This window comes from Acanthopagrus latus, chromosome 6 (assembly GCF_904848185.1).
Source record: "Acanthopagrus latus isolate v.2019 chromosome 6, fAcaLat1.1, whole genome shotgun sequence".
NCBI classification, from domain to species: domain Eukaryota; kingdom Metazoa; phylum Chordata; class Actinopteri; order Spariformes; family Sparidae; genus Acanthopagrus; species Acanthopagrus latus.
Window position 1 is genome coordinate 5,024,430 of NC_051044.1, and position 24,082 is coordinate 5,048,511.

General features: G+C 43.4%; 1 protein-coding gene across 2 annotated transcripts in view; it reads right to left on the bottom strand.

Annotated features, from left to right (window-relative positions):
- The window catches only part of LOC119020389 (filamin-B), a 64,314-nt gene that overhangs the window by 15,130 nt on the left and 25,102 nt on the right, over positions 1-24,082 (bottom strand). For both annotated transcript variants that reach the window (XM_037099644.1, XM_037099643.1), the window contains exons 2-32: positions 21,983-22,092; positions 21,690-21,825; positions 20,570-20,667; positions 18,306-18,453; positions 17,377-17,495; positions 17,151-17,228; positions 16,873-17,035; positions 16,341-16,541; positions 16,112-16,249; positions 15,409-15,535; positions 13,330-13,466; positions 12,817-13,010; positions 12,554-12,667; positions 12,059-12,202; positions 6,790-6,913; positions 5,776-5,936; positions 5,562-5,652; positions 5,298-5,452; positions 4,602-4,719; positions 4,440-4,519; positions 4,092-4,277; positions 3,682-3,996; positions 3,429-3,546; positions 3,000-3,200; positions 2,475-2,648; positions 2,222-2,384; positions 1,976-2,136; positions 1,560-1,851; positions 745-898; positions 448-637; positions 106-353 (exon numbers count right to left, since the gene is read on the bottom strand). In XM_037099644.1, coding sequence (XP_036955539.1) covers positions 106-353; positions 448-637; positions 745-898; positions 1,560-1,851; positions 1,976-2,136; positions 2,222-2,384; positions 2,475-2,648; positions 3,000-3,200; positions 3,429-3,546; positions 3,682-3,996; positions 4,092-4,277; positions 4,440-4,519; positions 4,602-4,719; positions 5,298-5,452; positions 5,562-5,652; positions 5,776-5,936; positions 6,790-6,913; positions 12,059-12,202; positions 12,554-12,667; positions 12,817-13,010; positions 13,330-13,466; positions 15,409-15,535; positions 16,112-16,249; positions 16,341-16,541; positions 16,873-17,035; positions 17,151-17,228; positions 17,377-17,495; positions 18,306-18,453; positions 20,570-20,667; positions 21,690-21,825; positions 21,983-22,092 — 4,838 coding nt within the window. The remainder of the gene's footprint in view (positions 1-105; positions 354-447; positions 638-744; positions 899-1,559; positions 1,852-1,975; positions 2,137-2,221; positions 2,385-2,474; positions 2,649-2,999; positions 3,201-3,428; positions 3,547-3,681; positions 3,997-4,091; positions 4,278-4,439; positions 4,520-4,601; positions 4,720-5,297; positions 5,453-5,561; positions 5,653-5,775; positions 5,937-6,789; positions 6,914-12,058; positions 12,203-12,553; positions 12,668-12,816; positions 13,011-13,329; positions 13,467-15,408; positions 15,536-16,111; positions 16,250-16,340; positions 16,542-16,872; positions 17,036-17,150; positions 17,229-17,376; positions 17,496-18,305; positions 18,454-20,569; positions 20,668-21,689; positions 21,826-21,982; positions 22,093-24,082) is intronic.

Here is a 24,082-nt window from a genome sequence, read left to right on the forward strand (position 1 = left end):
TCACATCTCCGTCTCTTTCCATGTCTTTCTACGTGTTCATCTCACATGAACCCATTTTGGATCCCTGATCAGAGTGTAATAAACCATTCTGCATCCCTCCCTCACCATGACTTTGAAGGGACTGCGTGGGATGTTTTCCCCTCCGAAGCGGACGTAGATGACGTAGTTCCCGGGTGCCGGGGCGGTGTAGAAGATATCAAAGGTGCCGTCCTCGTTCTCCAGCACCTCGGCCTCCACCTCGCTGCCGTCGGGCTGAACCACCACGCAGCTCACCTTCCCCTTCCCAGCACCCTTAGCGTTCACCACCAGGCCCAGCTCCTCGCCGATGGCCACCGTGGGACCCACACCTGGACCTGAGAGGAGGAGGAGGACATGTTTGTTTTCCCCCCGCCTCGTTGTTTAAATCTTCTATAAATGTTTTTCATGTGTTCATTAGTCGTTACATACCGGTGACGGTGCACTTGCTGGCGTCTCCGGATGCCGAGGCGCGGACTCTATACGGTGAGGCAGGGATGTCGTCACCGCCGTACTTTATGACGATGGTGTACCGGCCTGTGCGGTCGGGAATGTAAGACACCCGGTATGTACCGTCCCCATTGTCATGGATAGTGGCCTGTTTGGGTTTACCATCCTGGTCCTGGAGTGGCAGAGGGAAGATAGCAGAGAGACATAAAGTTTAGGTGTGATGTCTATTTTCGTTGGTGTGTATCATTATGTGTGTGTGGGTGTGTGTGTTTTACTTACAGTGATGAGCACGCTCAGTTGGCCCTGGCCGGCGTCCTTGGCGTCGATGTTGAACTCTACAGGGAAGCTGGCAGGGACGCCGCTGGTTAGCCCCGGGCCGCTGGCTCGCACTTTACTGGCATCGTGAGTCGGCAGAACTCGAAACTTGAAGGGACTGAAGAGACCACAGACGCACTTAAAACAGATGTTTTTGGCTTTTAAATGCACATTACAGACTTAATATTTTACTCATAAAATCTCCCCCACCGTAGTTGGAATTTGAAAATAAAAAAAAGATCCAAGTAAAACGGAGAAAAAGCTTCAGACTGCAAGAATCATTATACCACAATACAACAAAAGAACTGTTGAGTCAATCATCGCCGTCTCAAAGGAGAAACAACAAAAAATTCACTTTGCTTTCCCACAAATATTACAGATCTGGTTTTGTCTTTAAAAGGAGACACTACTGACAAACAGGGTACATTTGTTCAACCAATAGACATAAAACTTCCACAGCTGATTAACTCAAATTAAGACAATTACTTTTGTTTGAGAAGTTGGATAAAAACATTGGATAAATACAGTTTCAAAATTCTTGTTTCAGCTGGTTGACACATTGGTTGAGTCAAAGCTTTTTAATCTCTTAAAATCAGAAAATATTGTGAACAGCCACAAAAAAAAGTTTTAAGAAAAAAAATGTGAATGAATCAGGCTAAATCCAAATGAGTATTTTGGACATTTTATGGAAGCAAAATAGCCCAAAATCTCAAAATTGACCAGTGGATGAAAAAACCTTCGTAATATTTGAGCTTTTACGCTGCAGTGCTGCTCTGTACCTGCGGGGGACGTCCTCCTCTGCATACTTGATGGCCACAGAGTACGGTCCTTCCTTAGACGGCGTGTAGGACACTGTGTGAGTCCCGTCCCCGTTGTCCGTCACCTCCACGGGCTCCGCGACACCTTTGGGACCGGTGACAGCCACGGCCAGAGGGGCCACACCCGCCTTCCTGCAGTCCACCGTGAAGGATTGTGGGATGTTGGCCCTGACCCCCGACCCCACGCCAGGACCAGACACTTTGACCTTACTGGAGTCCACCACGTCCTGGACTGGGACCTTAAATGGACTTCCTGGGAAGAGAAAGAAGAGGAGGAAATTTCAGAGTTAGTCAAAAAAACAAAAGCATAAACAGAATTCAGGACAGAGACGCTTTAAACGACGGCCAATTAGAAGATTAATTAACGATGATCTCACCGGGGATGTGCTCCCCTCCGTACGTGATGTTGACGTCGTACAGGCCGGGGGTGAAGGGAACGTACTCCACGCTGCAGCTGCCATCTTTGTTGTCCTTGCAGGACATCTTTGACTCTGATGGACCCTCCACAGTGATGCCCAGACCACCGATACCTGCCCCTCTGATAAAGGAACAACACACCCAAAATCAGCCCATGAATTTTACACTCATCAAAACACTTTCTGCCCTTTTGTCACCAGCAGTACCTGGTGATGATGTTGAAGTTGTTGGGCTTCTCAGTCAGGGCTTGCTGGAGTCCGGGGCCGGTAGCCACGACCCTGCTGGGGTCACATCCCTCCGCCACGGAAACCTTGAACGGACTCTTAGGAACCGGTGTGTTGTCATACAGAACCTGGATGCTGTGGACGCCTGAAATACACGACAAGCAGCTGATGGATGTAGGTCACAGTGAGGGAGTTCGGTAAAGCTTTTTGTTAAGTGTGTGTGTGTGTGTGTTACCGTTCTCGAATGGAGTGTACTCCACACTGTAGGTCCCGTCGGCGTTGTCCTTGACCAGACAGTCTGTCAGCGCTCCAGACGGGTTCCTGACCTCCGCCTTCACATGGTCTCCTCCTCGCCGGGTCAGAGGACTGGCATCCACCGTGAAGTCTGTGGTGGCTTCTCTGAAAACAGCTGGAGGAGAGAAGAACATTTGTTTAAAGGGACACTCTGCTTTTTGTTGTGTGATGTCATCTAGGTTACTTCGACTTGGGTTTGGAAACCACAGTTTCATAACAGGAATCATGCACGGCAGCTGGAAAGAGGGCCCTTGCATAAAAGTGTGCCGTCTATGAAAAAGACACTCTTTGAAACTGGTGCTATGTGACCAGAGAAAACAGAGAAAAGGGGGGCTGTGGTATTCCCGTCTGCTCAAAAGGTAACAACGTGCACTGCTTGAGGGTTGGAGGGTAACCTCGTAAACAGTGTTGTTTTATTTTCCACACCAACAGAGCTGCACACTGACTCAGACGGCCCATACTGCACCTTTTCCCTCCACTCCGGGTCCAAACACTTTGATCTTGGAGGTGTCGACGGCAGGGTCCACCATCACCTTAGCGGGGAAACCAGGGACGGTTTTGCCTCCGTACTTCAGCAGCAGAGTGTACATGCCAGAGGTCAGGGGGACGTAGGTCACCGTGTACGTCCCGTCTTTGTTGTCCACCACCTCTGTCTTGGCTTTGGCACCTGGAACAGACGGTACAGCTTCAGCATTTTTATCTAAGAACTGAAGATTGTTGTTTGAATATCTAAAATGTGAGCTGTTGTTTCAGAGTGGTTTGACTTTTTCTTACAGTCAAATGATCTCTGAGATAATCAAGATCTGGTGCGACGAAACAGCGCATGTTTAACCACCTGTGTACTTGTGGTTGATAGTGTGTAAAGATTTTTGAATTAAAGCGGCGCCAGTGTTACCAGTGCCTGGTCTAGAGCCGGTCGGACTGGTCGGGGGGGAGTCTAGTGCAGCCTCCAGGCTGAGTTCTCCCGGTCCGGCCCGGGAACAGTCCACATTCACCACACTGGTCTCTCCAACCTGCACAGACAACAAGCCGGATCAGACTTCATACTAAATAATTCCTTACTCAGTCTTACAAGGCGTCAAAGAAGAGATCATTCCTGAGAGTAATCTTTAGCTTCAGCTCGCCTCTCTTTCTTCTCAGACTCTCACCTTGCCTCTTTTCAGGCCCGAGCCGGACGCCACCACCTTAGAGGGGTCAAAAGGCATCTGGACGTGGGCTTTAAACGGCGAGCCCGGGATGTGGACCTCCTCAAACAGGATGTTAACCAGGTAGTCTCCGGGCTCGGTGGGCAGGTAGGAGACGGAGCAGGTCCCGTCGCCGTTGTCCGAACACTCGATCTTGGCCTCGGTCGGACCCTCCACCGTCAGCCCCAGACCTCCGGTGCCGGCGCCCTTTGTGTCGATGGTGAACTCTGCTGGGTTTCCAACCAAACCTCCTTTCAGGCCAGGACCGAACGCCTTCACCTGGAGGAGAGACGATAATGGAGCCATGCAGGTGTTATTATTCTTATCACATTTTTAGTTTAAGACCAATTTAAAGATTAAGATGCAGATGGTACCTTGCTCGGGTCTGGAGGCAGCTGAGCTTCCACAGGGAAGGGACTCCCAGGGACGGGGTGTCCATCGTAGGACACGTTGACCGAGTGAACACCCTCCTCTGTGGGGGTGTAACGGACCCGACTGATGCCAGCTTTACCGGCCTGAGGCTCCACTTTACAAGGTACCGCCCGCTGGCTTGGACTCAGCTACAAACAGACAAGCACACACATGCTGATCTCAAATCAGGTGATGTTTTTATCTTTGTAAACGTATCACATAAAAATAACCAAGTTGAAAATGAACTGATCCTTCAATCAAGCTTATAACAAGATGAAATATAAATAAACACAGCATTCATTGACACTCACCACTGCCACCTCCAGGCGACCTTGACCTCCTGCTCCCTTGGTGTCCACCATGAACTGCTGCTCCTGATTGACCTCCACTCCTGAAGACATTCATCAATTTAACAATGAAGTGAAAATGATTCCAAGGGAGGCCTCAGATAAATTCAGAGGAAGGTTTCTTACTTCCGTCCAGGTTGTCCAGGTTAACTTTGCTCAGATCCAGCGGGGCGGCGACTCCGACCGTGAACGGACTCTTTGCGATGGGATCTCCTCCAAACTTCACCACAATCGTCATCTCGCCCTGCAGAACACATAAATGCAGATCCAAAACTTCATCAGTTAACCCATTTAATTAAATTGTTTGTAATTCTCTCTTAATTAAGATACTGCTCACCGTAACATCAGTCCTGCTCTTTAGTTCAGTTCTGAGGTACTTTACTTTCCTCTCCACTACATGTATTTGATAAATCTAATTACAAGTTACTTTGCAGATTCAGATGATTCAGTGTTTATAGGATATTAATCATGTTGTGTTGTAATATTACATGAGAGGTTGTCGCATCAGAGGCCAAGTTGCACATTTTAAAATTAGTTTATTTTATCTGCAGTCTGACAGAAAAATCACAGATACCGATAATCGTAAAAATGCGGAATATCAGCCCCGATGTTCAGTATCCTTTTTTCTTTTTAAACAATTTCCAAGTTACTCCATTTCAAAAGCACTTAATAAAAAAACAAGAGGAAACTCACTGGCTATGTTGACTGTTTAATTCTACTGAAAAGCAGGTTGTAACACAAGTGGTGCAACATTTAATTGTTGTAATTTAACTGCTGCTACATTCTCTCCTGTCCTGATATTCATCTGTGTGACTGGCGTACCTGCTGTGCAGGTGTGTATTTGACAGTCTGGGAGTAGTCGTAGTTGTCGATGATGTCGAAGTCTTGGACGGGGGAGGAGAAGGAAACATCCAGCGGTGCTTTACCAGCTCCTTTAGTCAACACTGTGAAATGAGTCGGCTTACCGCTCTCCACACCTGAACAGGTAGAGAGAGAGATTCAAAAATACACGCAGACACCAATAATTAAGTATAGCTGGAAGTAAATAAAAACACATCAACCAAACATTTTTTGTGTGTGTCTCACCTGAGCGAGCCAGTCCAGGACCTTCTGCTTTCACCTTCGATGCATCGTGGGAAGGCTCGACTTTGATGCTGAAGGGGCTCTGTGGAACTTCCTGTGTGGAGAAATTCACCGAAATGCATCAAAATGAAGACACTAACCACAGATTAAATGTTTCAGCTGTGAGTGAGTGTGTGTCTGTGTGTCTGTGTGTGTGTGTGTGTGTGTGTGTGTGTACCTTGTCAGTAAACAGGACTTTGACGGTGAGTCTTCCAGCCGCAGGAGGAATGTATTTGACAGTGAACGTGTCGTTGGCGTTGGGGATGATGTCAAAGTCCACGTCAGCCTCTTTGTCACCGACCATATTGGCTTCACACTTAATGCCCACACTGACGTCACCTGAATGAACACACACACACACACACACACACACACACACACACACACACACAGACACACACACACACCACTTGAACTCAACTGAATATCAGAATTGAGGCAAAAGGATGTTAGTTACTGTTGTCAGTGTTTTCAAGACTAGACTGATGAATTAGAAGACACTGTCGTCCACAAGGGGGTGCTGGAGTGTTTGTGTTCTGCTGTTCGTTCTGTTGCGAGTTCATGTCACAAACACTTTGCTCCTGTGATGATGAACTGTCGTAAACTCTAATGTAAACAACAGAACAGAGCAGTCAATCACAGCCGAGGAATTCAAGGCACGAGAGGAACGAAGCAGGAAACCGTGTCAGACGACAGAAACAGGTCAGATACTTCAATCACTGACGGCGTGAAACTCTCTGCAGCCATCTCTCGTTAACACATCAGCAATCAGCTCAGTGAAGTGTGACATAGACAGGCTGTGTGTGTGTGTGTGTGTGTGTGTGTGTGTGTGTGTGTGTGTGTGTGTGTGTGTGTGTGTGTGTTTTTGTGTGTGCTGTTCTGCTCTCGAAGGTCAGAGTGATGAATTTCCTGTCAGGATGCTTCTGCTTTGAGATCATTGCCAGGACATACCAACACGTGTGTGCATGTGTGTGTGTGTTTCATTCAAAGACAATATGAAGGTATGTGTGCGTTGACTCTTTTTTTATGAGGCCTGACACAGATGGAAACGACTGTCACACCAAATAAAACTGTCCAAAGGATTTCCTGTCTTAATAATTGCTCGCTCTGTGTGTGTGTGTGTGTGTGTGTGTGTGTGTGTGTGTGTGTGTGTGTGTGTGTGTGTGTGTGTGTGTGTGTGTGTGTTTCTTACCGTCTCCAGCTCCTGAGCAGTCCACGGTGAAGTGCGTGGGCTCGTTGGCCTTCAGTCCGGTTCTCTCCACTCCAGGGCCGAACACCTTCACCTCGCTGGGGTGGCTTCCTTTCCCCACATTCACCTAGAACAAGAAACAACATCACTTATTTTTCATTTTAAAAAGATCACTGAAGGATCTTTCCCCCTCGTCTGACCCTGCAGTGTTTAAAAACAAAGCAGTTATTCAAGTTTTGGTATTCAAAACTACATATGGAGTGCCACAGGGTTCCGTCTATGATCCACGACCTCTCAGTCTTTCTATATTTCTTACTTCTTTATCTTTAACATGGCTTGATTTTAATTACAGGTAACTGTGAAGCTCTTGGCAAAGACAGCTGAACAATTATCAGGTGAAAAATGATAAGTATTGTGTCTCCAGGAGCCCCTGAGAGAAAGTGATACCTAGCTTGAAGTCAAATTTCACATTGTGTTAACCACCAGTGTATCTAAATGTGACTTTACAAAAAAATGTGGCTGTTCAAAATGTTTGATGTGTATCTAAAAAGTGAGGGAGGCTCCTCTTGTTCAGAAACATTCTTCAGATTTATCTTAAGTTTTAACTCCAACAAAGATAATAATCTGTGATATGCTGCAGATCCTGAGGCTGCAATCTGATTGTCAAACTTCATTTCAAGTGAAGAAAAAAAAAAAAAAAAAGGCACCTGTGAATAAAAATGTAGACGCAATCACATCTACAGTCTAGTCTGTGACAAAAGTTTTACCCCTTATATTAGAGTTTTGCTAAAAACATCACTAATATTACATATATGTTTAAAAATAAAGTGCTCTACTTGTGTCTTTTATAGCTATTCGACAAATGTTTTGCAGCAGTCAGCAGGAATACAGAGAAGCAAGAGATTAACACAAACCCTGCAGGGTGGAGTCAGTAAACTAGTCTCAGCAAAAGATATCCAAGATTGAGCTTTAAACGTTTGTTTAAGCTTTAAGAATAGTTTTTAGTCTCATTCTCGTCAATACAGATGTTTGGGATTGTGGGTCGGGTCAGAAGTCTTCTCAAAGCTTCAGTATTGGATGAGTTTGGATGACATAATACAACAAAAAATATTTTTTTCCCCAAATATTTCTTCTTCTGCATCATTGTTTTCCCATGTCTTGATGCTATTTATATTTTAAATGCTACAAATAACATTAAATTGAGAAGGAATATGAAATATGTAACTCAGGTTGGACCTGTGAAGTAAAACAACATTAGAATTCAAAATATGAGAAATACACATTTCAGTGATTGAACAAATCCCAAAAACAACAGCAGAAGCTGAAGCGAACAAACCAAACAACACAGAGAAACATTTAAATGAAATGAATTTATTTTGAGACCAATCTGACTTGACTGGTGGTTAAAAACTTGGATTTTTCTACAGTTGATGATTAATGTGTGTTTAAATCAACATGTTGGTTACAGATTCACTTGTAAGAAGGAGAAGAAGAAAAAAAAAAGACAAACTAGTTAGATAAATGTATCAGCTGTCTTCCACGTTTGGTTTGAAAGTTAAAAAAACTGAAAGCTAAGAGCGCACAAAGTTTTTGTGTATCAACCTAAATCTCACGTGTTGTGATTGTGATGTACTTATTTAAGATCTTGTGCAGAAAATACATGTGCAGTTCACAAGAAACAAGCAAACACTGAACTGTTGAAGTCACCAAAGTTGAGCTCAACACAAAACGTCTCTGCAGCCGACTGAGTCGACCAGTTAACTGTTGTAAATTAACTGCAGTTGTTTGAAATCTCGCTATAATTAAACTGTGGCGAGTCTGTTTCCCCACAGAGACTAATTAACTTCCCTCCTTTCTGCCTCAGGGAGGCTGGTTTGGATGGGTTTTTTTTCTTACAGATGTTTGCCACAATTTATTGGTATCAAAACAGAAAACTCAAATTAAAATCAAGCCAAGTCAGCAAAGACAGATAATGCTGCCATCAGCGGAGCTGAATTAAAAACGCAGAAAACATCAGTCATGTGCCGTTTCCATCACTTAATGGGTTTTAAACGCATATTTTGAAAGTTGCATCTTCTAGTTAAGACGTGTGGGGGAAAAGACAAAAGGTGTGTCGACTGCGAGCTCCATCTCTTTAACTAGACAAGAGTTTCAGAGACGACAGCACAAAACTGAATGACGGAGGAGAAACGTAACTTCTTCATCTACAGGTTTTTTGGAAATGCACGATTATCTCTGTGACAAACTTTCAAGAAGATGACTGAACGAATAAAAAGAGGATCAGTGGTGTATTATCTTAATCGTCCAGGTAAAAGGATTAGTACTGTAGGAATATTTTCCAAATTCAGGGCAAAAAACAGAATATTTCGTTCTTCATGAAAATGTTTTGGGGTCAAGTCAGGTTCAGTGTGGTTTCCAGTGTGAACCGCTCTGTCACACTGGCTCCTTTACCTCAGTGAAATGCTGTCGCTACTGTTTGTTCCCAGCAGTGCTGAGAGCAGGGTGTGACTATTTACTTATCTATCTGCGAGAGGAGAAAGGTGCCGTCGGTGCCAGGCGGCCTGCAGGCTGCTGCAGCTCACAACAAGCCTGCTGACTCACCACAGTTACATCAGCTCTAAACCCGGAATAATACTCTTTTAGACAAGTACAAACATCCCTGTTGAAATGATACGTGGACCAGTACAAATACTTGTGATCCATCAGAGCCAAAAAAGAAAAAAAAAAAAAAACTTATCATGACCTAAACAATCAGTCTGATCATTTTCTGAGGATTACACAATCTTCCACCTCTTGAGCCTCAAAGAGTTCTTCCATGTTGTACATTTTGGACTTTGTACCTCTGTCGTCTCAACACAGGAGAAAGGAATGTGTCCTGAAGTTTACTGGCACCGTCATAAATACCTGAGCAGCACACAAACTCCAGACGGAGATCTAAGGCCCACTGGAAGTTTCTCATGAGACATATTTTGCCCTGCGGCTGAAACTATAAACACCTTATAAACGACGGAGGGAGAGAGAGCGAGAAGGGAAGACAGCTGATAAAATCTAGTCTGACAGCAACAAATCTCTCAAACTGTGATTAAAAAACACAAATTAAATGTGGTTACAGCGTAAAGAAGAGCAGTTAGTGCATAACTCCAGTGAAATGAAAACCTTTTCACTCCGTTTCAGGTGTTTTTTGTTCATTTCTATCATTAAGTTGACAGTTTTGCATCATATAATAATGATGAAACATCTTTCTATCCCTTCACAAATCATCCTAGATGATGACAGAATAAGGAGCTCGGGGGTCACAGGTCTGCGAAGGTGAAAAGGTTTCCATTCAGCAGAAATTAAGTGTACTTAATGTTTCAGTGCTGTGAAGAAAACAGCTGCGCTTCACTTATCTGAACCTCAACTCAGCTCCACATCTTTCCTCGCAGCATAAATCACTGCTCAGTGTTTCACACCCACCAGCTTCTCTTGGAGGACGTAACACTTGGCATGTTTGTTCTGAATCCATAAATCCCATCAACTTCCGTGCAGACGCCCAAAATCAATAAACGGGATTCACAAGTGCAGCAACGCCGACGTGATCCCTCACTGGCTTCCCACCAGCAACAACCAGCTTTCAACTAAAGATGTCTTAATGATCGATATCAGGTGGATTTTCACCCTAAACACGACATTTAAATGCTGTCACGGCGGTGTGGATTTGTTCTTCATTTGCTTGTATTTTCTTTAACCACCATTCACACCATTTTAAAACAAAAGTCAGATGATGAATATAATGTTTCTTCAGTGTGAATGTGTAGAATCAGCATTTATTCCCTGGTCAATTAACTCTTCAGCTGTCACAGGTATTTATCGTCTCCACCTCAGATCAGCTGTTCTAGGTCAAAAGTTAACAAAACTGTGCATCGAAACACAATCACTTTAACTGCCATTCCATCATTATTCTCACTTATGTGTAATCAGGACCATGCAAATGCACATTTCAGCTAATTTGAACATGCAAGCTGGTGGCTGGTAAATAATGAGGTGTGTCGGATTATAAACCTACAGCTGATGTTTCATAGTGTCAGATATCTAGTCAACACTTCAAGTCAATACAAATATCATATTGAACTGGTATCAGATCAGTTGCTTGGATCAGTCGAATCAGATCGATTCAGACAAGTGAAGTTCAGCTGCAGCTTCACCAGAAGAAGTGTTAGTGAATACAACATGTAGAGTTACAGTGCATGAACAGAGGTTACAGTGCAGGTAAGACTTGTAAGTGCATTTTTGTGTTTTTTGTGTCAATACAAACAACTTTAGTTAAAAAAAAAAAAAAAATCATTCAATTACAAAAGTGTTACGATTAGTGAGAAAAAAAACCAACCAAAGGTTGTAACAGTGCACAGACAGAGGTTACAGTGTGAGTACGGTGCATAACTAGTACAAGTGAAATGTGAAAATCAATCAAAGTACATCAGAGCTTGTTAGCTGGAACTGCATTTTTGATCATATAGTGGACATTAGTGAAAGGAAGTCATTTTTTCTGGTCAACAATAAAACATTTTTATGCTGTTATCAGGATGTTTCTGTCAATTTTATACCAGAAAATGTTTTTAAATGAAAGTCTGACAAACTTCTGGTCAAGTTTGCCATTAAGAGATTTAAGAAAAACCACAAACTAACATTTATATGTTTTCATGTCGAATGTCACAGCCTTCATATCTGAGACGACTGAATATTTATAGTCAGCAAACTGCAGGTGTGGTCTTTGTCTTCGAACTGATAATTTCATCACAGTGTTTATGTTTTAGAATCAGTTTCCGAACCATCTTCTCTGTAACATTTATCACACATTTGATTATCTGACATCTGACATCTGGTAGAAGCTAATCAGCTAGCTTGTAAATATTGGCACTGGTTTGAGTAAACATTTTGATTTTTAAATGCATCAACAATTTAAAATATCCACTTTCTTTTAACGAAACAGATAATTGGCCTAGCTTAGCATAAAAACTGTACCTGTTTTTAAAACATGGCTGAACTAGTAGCTGAACGTCTTCTCGGTGTACGTCGTGATGATGATCAGAGGCTTCTTTGTTTTACTGCTCGCACCTTTACACTTCGACTGCACCACATTAAAACTTCCCTCTGACTGGACACCTTTGATGCTTTCTGCCTTAACTACAGTTTCTGATCGGACCACCTTAGCACTTTCTGTCTTAACCGGATCCTCGGCTTTGGACGGGAAACCACTTCCTTTTGTAACAGGGTGCTGTGATTGGCTGCTTACCCTGAAGGGGCTCTTGGGGATGCTGACTCCTCCCCAGGCGACGGCCACGGTGTGTTTGAGAGGGGAGTTGGGCGTGTAGGAGCAGGAGTACAGCCCGTCACCTTTACTCCTCACCTTCACGTCCACTGGGACTCCATCTCCATCCTGACAGACAGACAGACAGATAAGAAGTTTGTCAACACGTCATGAAGAAAGATACAAAAGTCCAAATGTGGCAGCATGCAAATGTTTGTCTGGAGGATGAAGGAACGAGGGAACGACTTCACTGCAAGTATGGACAGCGACCAGTTACGGGCACGTGAGAATTGCTTTAAGACACTTGAAATTACGTGAAACTGTCCTTTAAATTACACTCTGCACAGACTAATCAATAATAAGTCACTCACTTGTATCAGACAACAAGATACAATGAAGCGCGACAACTAAACCCTTTGTTGGTTTCAGAAGGTGTGTGTGTCTGTATTGACTGAGCATTAGAAGATTTCTGCATCTTACCTGAGCCATGATCTTCAGAGGTCCTTTCCCAGCATCCTTTGCGCTGACAGTGAACTCAGCAGGCTGGTTGACCAGGCAGCCGGTCTTCTCAAGCCCCGGCCCGTAAGCCTGGACCTACAACCACAGAACCAGTATGAGTTATTACAGACGCTTTCAATCGAACTTCCACTTCTATTGTAACTCGTCTCCCAGTTAAAATGTTAAGATCACTAATTTCAGCATATAACCTTGATGTTTTTGTTTTGCTTTTGTATCTCACTGACCTTGTTTGGGTCACTGGTGTTGTTGTCAGGGACGATGTGAGCCATGAAGGGGCTGTGCTCGATGTCCTCCTCGTCACACGTCACGTGGATGGCGTATTCTCCCGGCTCCGTCGGCAAGTAGCGGACGTCACACGACCCGTCGTTCTGGTCCTCGCACTCGATTTTAGCCTGAGACGGACCCTCGATGGCAAAACCTGGAACACAGCAGGTCAGATTAGATAGATTGACACTGGAACAAGATTTAATTAAATGCCATCAAACACTCAAATCTAATGCGAAGCCTTTACAATGTACTAACTGTCACGCTAAAGTTTGTTTACAGGTTTTGGGGAAGCTGCATGGTATCTAAGAAATTGCCTCCAGTGATGTCAACAACTGTCTTAATTGCATCGTGGGTAATGTAGGCGCCCCTTGCCTTTTAGCTTCAAATCCAACTTAAACAAAGACAAAAAATATCAGCCTGACAAATCCAAAAATATTTCTGGTTTGAATTAAGTGAAACTGGAGACTCACCCAGCACCCCGACATCACTGCCGATGGACTCCACCACAAAGGTGGCAGGTTTACCCACAATGCCTCCCTCCAGGCCAGGACCCCAGGCCCGGATCTGCTGAGGTCCTGCCTCACGTCCCACCACCACCTCGAACGGGCTGAATGACAAAACGAGAGAGAAAAGAACCGACTAAATGAATAAAAATCACATATTCAGGCGTTCGGAGGCAGCGTGGTACCAAAACAGAATATTATAAAAAACAGTACGAATGTTTTTATGACTTAGTGTGTGTGTGTGTGTGTGTGTGTGTGTGTGTGTTGACAGCTTTGTGAGTGAACCATCACATGCCCCCCCACCCCCACAGCCTCAGTGCTTCACAGAATCATAATTCAGTCTTTAGCAGTTACTGGCTGGATGTGTGTGTGTGTGAGTGTGTGTACAGATGGAAACTAGCTTCACGCAAAATAAAACTGTCTGCTGGGATTTACAGTCTTCATCTCACACACACACACACTTTATTTTTCCACTTTTCATTGAGTTTGTCTTTGTTTGCTTTTCCAAAAATACGCCTCCAACTACAATAATAGTAATAAATACATAATTCTGACATAAGATGTAATTATTTTATTACTGCTGGAGCAGGCCTGGTTACAAAAAAGACAGAAAAGGCACAGACTCTGCTGTACCACCTACGAAAACGTAGGAAAGGCTGACTTCCGGATCAAGATTCAGGACAACTTTTACAGAGGAGCATGAGGATGGTTCTACAACGGGTGATTAAAACCGTCCAGAACATCACTGGTACCATCTACAGAGCATCAGTGTCATCTGTCAAAAGATACAGAAGCATCCACTGCGACTACAACACAGGACGTGAGGGCTCCTGAACTCATCATCAACAAAAAATGTATCTTGTTGTACCTTGCACCTGTGAGGCGGAGCACTGAAGGTGTGTCGTAATATCACTTTCCTCTCCAACACACACCAACAGGCAGGTTGGAGCACATCAGCTGCGCAGGTTTAAACCAGCTGCAGTCAAATCTGTGAGCCGTTGTTTAGCCTAATCTGTGATTTCAGCCCTCCATATCCTGATTTAAATCATCGGCTGTTTATAAAGTGCTGAGGTCACCGGACTACCTGTTCCTGTTAGTCTGAACATTCACCGTCAGCACATGTGGACCCGCGAAAGAGAAGCAGCGCAGCACCAGCAGGACTCGAGGCTTAAATGCACTTTCCAAAAGTACATCTGCAGTATCATTATAGCTTCAATAGCTCAGTTCTGACCACACATCGAGGGTCTTAAGAAAGGCTGTGGAGTCCTGCACAGGCCTCAAATCCCTCTGAGGGTTATAAGTCATATTGGGCAATACAAACAAAACTGACTTGAAGTGACCACACCCATCGCTGACGCTAGCTGTGGAGAAACACACTTGAAAACTTCAAATCCAAGTGTGCAGCAGCAAACGGCTTCTCAGCCTGGTGTTGAGGTAATCCTCCTCAGTCTCTTTCTGCGGGTGACAGAAAGTGTTTTGTGTTTGTTACACTAGCTGGTGAGCTGAACTGTCAGTGCTGATGAAGTAAAACAGACAGCTTTTAAAGCCCCGTCTTCCTCCTAAGATCTGCAGCCAGCTTCTTCATGGTGGGAACTTTCTGACCCCGTATGACCTGCGAGGACGCCTGGACACACGGTTCTGTTCTGGATCACGGATGACGGAACATTCAGGCACGTCTGAAATGTTTGTTTCATCCGATCATGTATTCACAGGTACTTCAACTTCTGATCCATGTCTTGTTTGCGCAAGTCTGGCTGCTCATCAGTCTGTCTTGCCTCTCCACCTCTCATCCAAAACCCCAGATCATAAATTTGTTTTAAGCTCCAGATACTAAGTATCAAAACTAAGACGAATACAAAAAAAATAAGAACAAAACGATCTCAATCTGCTCTACAGAGAGGTGACAAAGAGAACACGAAGCCCAGACGAGAAGTCCTCATTTCCCTGCAGATCCAACCATTCAGATCAGATGAGGTAATGTGCTGAGGTAATTGTTTGAAGCACGCACACACACACACACACACACGCACAAACCATACAGCTCACCTCTTCGGGATGTGCTGACCCCCCCAGGTGATGGAGACTGTGTATTTGCCAGGACTGTTGGGATAATACTCGTAGAAGAACACGCCGTCCTGACTGGAGATCTGCTTCACCGGCTCCTCGATGCCCTCTGAACACACACACACACACACACACACACACACACACACACACACACACACACACACACACACACACACACACACAATAATCAGTAATCAAATCTGAGTTCAGGAACATTCTGAACACCTTTTCACAGTAGAAGTATTTTCATTACTAACATGTTATTTAGTGATACGTAGAGATTTCAGGGACAGTTTGGACGAATCCCTCTGATTCTACTTTTACCTTTAATGGTCTTTGAATTATATCAGTAAGACGTGAGCTTCAGTTAGCTTTGACCAGAAATGTCCTTCAGCAGAAAACTTTTTACTTGGATACTTACAGAGCCTGTACTCCATTACTTTTACTTGAGTAGAGAAGTTGAATCAGTACTTCTACTTTTCCTAGAGTCTGTTTTTTACACGAGTACCTTTAAGACTGTGTGGATGTTTGACACCTCCGTCAGTATTTGACAAACAGTCCCATCCCTGGAGCCAAAAAACTACAGCTCCCATCATTCACTATGACAATGGGTGATGTTTTCCCACTTCAGGAACAGAACGCAGAAGTTCTAGAAAGCCTCGACACTGTGAGCTGTACTCACTGGGTCCTTTGACGAGCACCTTCAGGTCTCCACTGCCAGCGTTTCTGGTGTCCACCTTGAAGTCACCGACCTGTTTCACCCTCATCCCCGACGGCTGGAGACCACGACCCGTCGCCCTGCACGCCCCCGGCATACAGGCTGGACAAACACACATGAAGCGGTGATTACATGTATTATGGTGTGTTCCCGTTGGGTCGTGATTAAAATGTTTGCAAGTCCCTTTTCTCACCAGGTCCCACGTCCACACTGAAGGGGCTCTTGGGGATCCCCATCCCTCCGAAGGTGACGGTAACTGTGTGTGGGCCGGCCTGAATGGGCCGGTAGGTGCAGCGATACACGCTGTCGCCTTTATCCTCCATCATCACCTCCACGGTGTTCTGTCGGCCCTGAGGGTCTCTGATCATGGCCGTCACATCTCCGGTACCGGCTCCTACAGGAGAGGACGACAAGAACAGGAAACTTTAAATTCAGTCACAGTTTATGTGCAGCAGTAAATCTTTGATTTTTTTTTACTCGCAACTCAGCAAAGCAGCTTTAAATTATGAATTTTAATGATTTTTGAGTCAACTTTTTATTTGTAAGAGGAAGGATTTTATTTTTTCGTTAGTCCAAAAGCTAAATAATCTGACTTTTTTTTTTTAAATTGAGCAATGGTTTAGCTGCCAATGTTCAACTCTCCAGTCCAGCCTTCTTCGTATTCTTATCCAAAAATATCATCCTGTGGTTAAACTTTAAGTTTGAGTCTTTGTGATTTCTCTGACCTGCAGTGTAGATGTCAAAGTAGGTGGGTTTGTTGGCGACGTTGCCCACAGGTTCGACTCCTGGGCCTTTGACTGTGACCTTGGAGGCGTCGCCCAGCGCCTTGTCCACATTTACCTCAAACGGACTTTTGGGAATTGGCTGACCTGCGAACAACACCGTCACCTTGGAAACAGAAACAACAAATAATTCAGAGAAGTGTTTGATGATATGTGCATCCAACAACATTTAATCATTCTATTGATTGTTAGATGTTTAAAGAAAATGAAATGAAGCTCACCTTGTGAGGTCCAATGACTCGAGGTACGTAGGTGACGGTGAACGTCTTTGGCTTGGCCTCGTTAGGCTGCGCCTTCAGCTGATCCACACACACACACACACACACACAAGTTAGGGTTTGTTTTTAAGGTTAGTCACGTGTCATGTTTGTCATCTAACAGGAGAGAAAACACTGCAGTCTGAAATGAAGGAGATAAGAAAAAGGAAGAGGAGGATTTGGTTCATACTTCCTCTCTGGTGCCGTCTGGATGATCCAGGTAGACGGTGACCTGACCCTGACCGGCGCTGAACGTGTCCACGGTGAACACAGCAGGACGCATCACTCTGTTTCCTGTCGCTTCAATACCTGCAGGAGAACGTTATCAGATACAGTCAGGTAAACAAACTTATCAGTCACATCAAATATCGATTTATCCATCTATCATTTCTTTAGGTTATTAAACTTTTTATGTATTGTTTATACGCACTGACCTCTTCAGTAGGTTCATTTACTTTATGTGCTTTGGCAACATGATTGTATTTCTTTAAATCAATTATCAGAATCTGAACTGATCAAAACAATCTGTCAATAATCTGCACAGACAGTAATTCAACATCTGTTTTGCTCATCAATTAATTGTTTTAGGTCATTTTTTCATCTAAATGACAAACATTTGTTGCTGTTCTTTGTCATGTTTTGCCATCTTGGGTTCTAATTATGGGCACACTTGACTATATCCTGATAATTTTAAAGGGTAAATCCACCAATTTCACACCTTGAAGTGTGTTTACAGGTTTCACAGGCAGTGTTGCTGTTGGTTGGAGCTGTGAGTGTGTGTTTTTTAAGTAAAGTCGTTTCCAGGGATTTCCTTCTCTGGGTTATTGTCGAACTCACCGATCTGTGTGTGAGTGTGTGTGAGTGTGTGTGTCTTATATGAGTGAGGTCCTTTGTTTGGTCTCACAGCTGCTCACTTCCTCACATTGTCAGACAGACCCGTGTTTCCAGTGTTCTCATTAGTCAACACATGGAGAGGAACAGGCCACAAACACAGAGGCTCTCGTGTTACTCAGTCAACAACCAGACGTCCTTTTCAAAACTGTTTTTAAAAAGTCGCCTAAAAGCTTCGTGAAGATGTTTTTGACTACACATAATGTGTGTGTGTGTGTGTGTGTGTACCTGGTCCGTATGCGCGGGCCTTCTTGGGGTTGAGTTTGGGTTTCAGTGGAGCTCCTGGCTTCAGTTTGGCTTTGGGGAACTGAGACAGGTACGTCATCACCGACTGTTCGTCCACACTGGGATCGATGATCTCCTCTGGAGTGATCACCTGCACGAGCACAAACAGAGAGTTCATGAGTTTGTCAGAATTTACACCTGAATAGCTGAACATCCCTAAAAGCAGATTTGGGCTGCCAATGACAACACAGGATGATAAATGCAGATTTGTCGGTCAGAGATTCTGTTTGATCATCTGTCCCGTGACATTCATCTCTGTGATTTCTGTGGCTGAAGCAGGTCATTTTGGAAGATGCTGTTAATAAAAGCGTAGAGATGTGACAAAAGTTTTACCAGGCATGGGACGAAATGTCAGTATTATCCCGGCCGAGATAACTACAATTCATGATATTATCCTGATAATCATCCAAAAATGTATATTCAACCCTTAAAAAGGCATTAAAACATACTTTTACCACGTGATCTTACATTTAGTTAATAAAAGATTTTTGTGCTAACAGAGACGCAGTGCAAAGTGATGGTGTTGAACATTTCCACACATCCGGATTAACTCTTGTTGTGGGGGATACAATGGGCAAGCCGTGGTGACAGGTTTAGGATTTTGGAATAACTGAAGATGTGCCTCCTCTTGGCACTCCTCCTCTTAATCTGCTGCTCCTACAGCCTTCACTCTTCCAGTTTTCCACCTAATTTTGGGAGACAGCTGCAGAGATTTTCTCCTATTCAACCACAAGTGCTTTAGTGATGTTGGGCGATCAGGTGTGGTTCATAGTTGGAGTTCCAGTTCATCCCAAAGGTGCTGGACTTGGCTTTGTGCACAGTGAGCTCAAGTTGAAAGAATATTATCGTCTAATATACCACTCCAAGCTCGAGCATTAAGATTTCCTTTCAGTGGGGAAAAAAAAAGAGCTAACCGGGAAAATACTGCTCCAGGAGTGTCACCATACAGTAAAAAAAAAACTCAAAACGAGGGTGACATAAGTGAAAAACTTTGATGGTATAAGTAATTTATGATTTTCTACAGAAGCACTTGGTATAAAAATGATTTTATAAGCTGTGAATCATCATCAGTGAATCAGAGGTGTGATGTAAACGGAGATGAGTGTTGATTTTAGGGGGAAATGTGGCTGCGAGGGAAGTTGGTTCAGCCCAGGACACTGAACTGTGTGTCACACCGGTGTCATTTTACAGTAATCATCATGTGCAACATCCTCTGAAGCATTCTTAAAACAATCTTCATAAGTCCTGTCAAACCTCGACTGGAATGTACTTTTCCAGCAAATAAAGATGCCCTGAATTAATATCATGGGTGCGACAGTGACGTTTGCGAGCCGTGTTGTTTCAGGAGGAGACTTCCTGTGGGTGTCAGCTGACCGACAGGAAGCATAACATCATGCAGCCGTGGCAGAAAAAACATTCACTTCATAATTAATGAGATCACAACAGAGCAAAGTTCCCTCATGATACAGCAGAGGTTGTTTGTCAAGGTCAACAATAAGAATCTAAAGGAAAGAAATAGTTTTCATGTCTTCAGAGAAACAGTTGAAAGATGCTTTTATTTATATATTTTTAAAAAAAAATGTTCTGAAAGTGACAAACAATTAACTAATGATTTTTTTCATCAACACATTTCTGTTTCAGCTCATGAATCTGCAGGATGAATCCTTTTGGCTTCAAACAATAGTGTGTTAAAAAAAAAAAAAAGCAAGCTCAGGTTCAGTGAGTTTCCTCCACTGCGAACAATCAGGAAACCAAACACATCTGTGTGAGATGCTGCCGGTGACCTTTGACCTCTGGAGAAAACTCACAGCGGTGCAAATTCTGCCCTATTATTGAGCTGCATGATGCAGAGAAATTGCAGGATGTGTGATGTTTGTCAGATATTTGCAAGTGAAATAAGATGCGAAGCAAACGTTTAAATACCGCTGTACGTACGCTACGTACGAGTTATCTGAGAGATGCATTCAGACACTTATCGGCTGGAGGACTTCTAATGTGAAGCAGCTGCGGGAAGGTTTTGACTGAGCACAGCTTGCAAACAGGTTCATAAAACTTACTATAAATCTATTCTAAGACTTCTGCATTCAGTTTTGGTTATACAATGTGTATTAGCCCGTCTTGAAATGATAAATATAAAGTGTATGGACAGTTTGAAGGTTAAAGGTCACAGTGATGGAGCTGACAGCAGCGTCGGAGGGGAATCTAACCTGTGGGATGCCCAGCCAGTCGTCAGCCAGCTGCATGGCTTCAGTGGCATTCTCCACTGGTTTCACTGGATCCCAGGTCTCCCAGTCGGGACACAGGCCTGCAAACAACACGCACAACAACACCGTCAACTACAACAGCTGAGAAAATACTGCAACAATCAGATCCAGCAAATGACCAAATTCACTTCCTGTTTTTCAAACTGGCTTAAGTCATCCAGTCAGAAATGTGTTTTCCTCTTGTTCAAACAGTTCAATGTTTGAGCTTCAGCTCAGTGAAATCTGATTTTTTTTTTTTTTTTTAAGAGGCCTACGAGCATGATTTGTGACATCACATATAGTCGAGAAGCCTTCAGTGCAGAAACACTGCTACACTTTAGAAATGACACATAAAGTAATGAGTTTAACAAGTAAAGTTAATTTCAAGGATTTTAACAAGAACAAAACTGATTTGAACCACATTAATATATACCGTTCATCCAAAAATATGCGTAGAGGGGATCTTTTTACCGTAACCGAACCTTTAAAAGAAAACAAATTTGTCTCGGATATTATTGTACCAGATTTGAGTTGACGTCTCCAGCCTGCAGTTTGTCACCTGTCACTGATGTAAAGGCTCAAAAAAGATTTTTAAAACCTGACCGGACAAACATATCTGTTGTGTCTTTGCTTCTTATTCAATACTGGAAAATGCCAGATAATGAACACACAATACACTCGGTTATTTTGTTAGTGTTAGTAGATCTTCTGCTGAGTGTTTGATTGTTATTTACATCTGCTTAAGAAGAAAAACCCTTAAAAACTAAATCTTGTTTCTCTTCCTTTTTTCTCCTGAAATTAGTCATGCAGCTGGCATGAAAACCCAACTCTGTCTTCAACACGAACAAAAATCAAGAAATGTCAAACCTGCACATATATTTATATAAATAGTCGAGTACTTCCTCGTTTCATGGAAGAAGCTGTACTCAAGTTCTGTCGCAGCTGGAACTGAATTTAGTTTGTGGTTCTTTCTGTCAAACGCAAGTTAAGTTCCGGATTTCTTCAAAAGTTTCCTGGTCCTCTTAGAAAGTTCCTGTTATCAAAGTGGCCTAATAGCTCTCAGACTCTCAGAGACTCGGCGTACCTGGTGCGCAGCTGTCGACCAGCGCTCCCAGCGCTCTGCCGTTACTCCAGTCCTGGCTGAAGTTGTTGATCGGCATATCGGGGACTTTGTGTTGGATCCAGCCCAGCAGACGCTGTTTAGGTGTCTTTGACTCCGACTGAACAAAAAAACAAAAGGAAACAAAAACAAAGCCCTCATACATTCAGTCAAGTATTTAATTAGTTCTGTTTTCTCTCTGATTTCTAAAAAAGGTTTCGTCATTAAATGTTTTTCTTCAGATGAACAGAAGTTAATAAAACTAATCCGGATGTTACCTCTTCATCCTCGCCCTCCCAGGCCGGCATAGAGATGGAGTAATGCAGGATCAGAGTCCAGATCAGACCCAGGATCAGTTTCAGGTTCCCATCCACGATGGCTTTAGAGTCTGAAGGAGAGAAACAAACAGACCTGAGGTCAGATTCACGTACTACTCTGGAAATTACACAGTCCAAAGAACCACAGTCCAGTCTGCTGTTGGTTGGTTCTCTTGTGATTATTACTGAAACTATTTTTATTACCAAGTCTACTGAGTTTTAAATAACTGAATGGCCACCTGGAAGGTAAGAAAAACACATTCAAATGTTTAAGTATGGAAATCTCCTAAATTCAGTTCAATCAAATTTATGTCCACATGATGAGGGAGAGAAAATAATGAGATCGTTTCACTTCCTGCAGTCTTTAACATTCAGTCTGCTGTTTGGCCCCCTCACCCCAACAGAATCAAGTTTATTTAAAAAAAACAGAGTTTGACCTGTGAAACAAAACAACTGACTACAAGTCAGTGACAAACCTGCCGCCAGCTTCATTTAACCTTCTAAAAGCAGAGCAGAGAGCAGAGACTGCTGGGTCAATGCTCCTCATTAACCAGACCTCACTGTACCAGCTGGTACCTCACACCAACACACACACACACACACACACACACACACACACACACACACAAAAGGTAATATAAGCTAATCTTTGGCTGCAGCACACTGCAGCTGAGTTCAGAGTGAAACAGACAAAACATTCCAGTCATTTTTAATCTCCCGTCTACCATAACAAAAAAAACGTTATTACAATTTACGTCAAAGAAGCTACACGCACAAGGTTGGGTTGAAATATGTCAAGGATGTCAGAGATAAAGATTGTGGGTAATTACACTAGATTATATTCTTCTAAAATTCAAAATAGAATTTTAAAAAAAACAACAAAAACACATCAACATCTGGAGTAAAGATCGACCCTTCAGCTCTGTGATTAGCTGATGAGCCCCTCTGCCTCCTGAGCACCACAGAGCTTTGAAGATGTGATGTAAAAGGTGTCACGGACTTGTCAGTCCAACATTTGGTTTGAAGCAGGTATGTGAGCAGGTAACGTAGCTGGAGGGGTGAGTTACTCACACCCACGCACGCGCCACAGCCTCAGGAGTGCAGAGAGAGAGAGAGAGAAAGTGGCTTGGAAACTACAAGAATCTCCGGCAGCGTTGGTTCTGATCGGGGGTTGTGAAGTGACACAGATGCGTCTCCGACTCTGATCAGTTTCCAGATGTGCATCAGGTCATTACACGCCCACTTTGTTCCCCACATTGCAACATGCAGCTCTGATTCAGCGAATGTTCGCAAGAAACTACTCAGACGGATCCTGACGCATCTCATTTTACAACACTGTCCTTATTCATGAAATATGTGGCCTGTGCTGTGTGACGTATTACACAGTTTCGGCATGTATTTTGCCAGATGTGCTGATATGAAAACTCTTAGTTTTCAGTTATCATAATCCATTAAAAGACGCTTGAGGAAATCTTTAATTATCGAATACCAGATGGAGTTCATGGCTTCAGTGCACTGGTGTCAGTTTAGACGGTAAATTAATTATTAAACTGTTAAATATCCTGCGTCCGTTACAAATCTTTGCTACAAGTGTTTGATATTCACATTTGAGGGATCAGAGCAAAACATGTTTTTATACGGGCCGATACATGAATATCAGAATATTTTACTTTCTTATATCGGCATCGGCTCCAAGAATCGAGACCTGGTCAGAGGCCACGTTCTGGACCTGATAATAAAAACCAGCGTGGATAAAAAATAAACCAACAACAACACTATCTACAGTCCCATCAGGATCCAGGCCACCACACACTTCACGGTCCATATAACTGGAATTACAGATCTGTAACAGAACGTATCGGTAAACGATCTCGTACAGAGCCTCCACACCTTCACAGCTACCAAATATGTCCGTCTCTGCTCTCTTACGTAACCGAGTCTGTGTGCTGACTTTCAGCACTGGTTGTGTGTCGGTGCGTTCAGCAGACTGCAGTCGCGTCCTCTCAGCGTTCGAGTGTGTGTTTTAAGAGATCCACCTGGTGAGTCTCCAGCTTTGTGTTA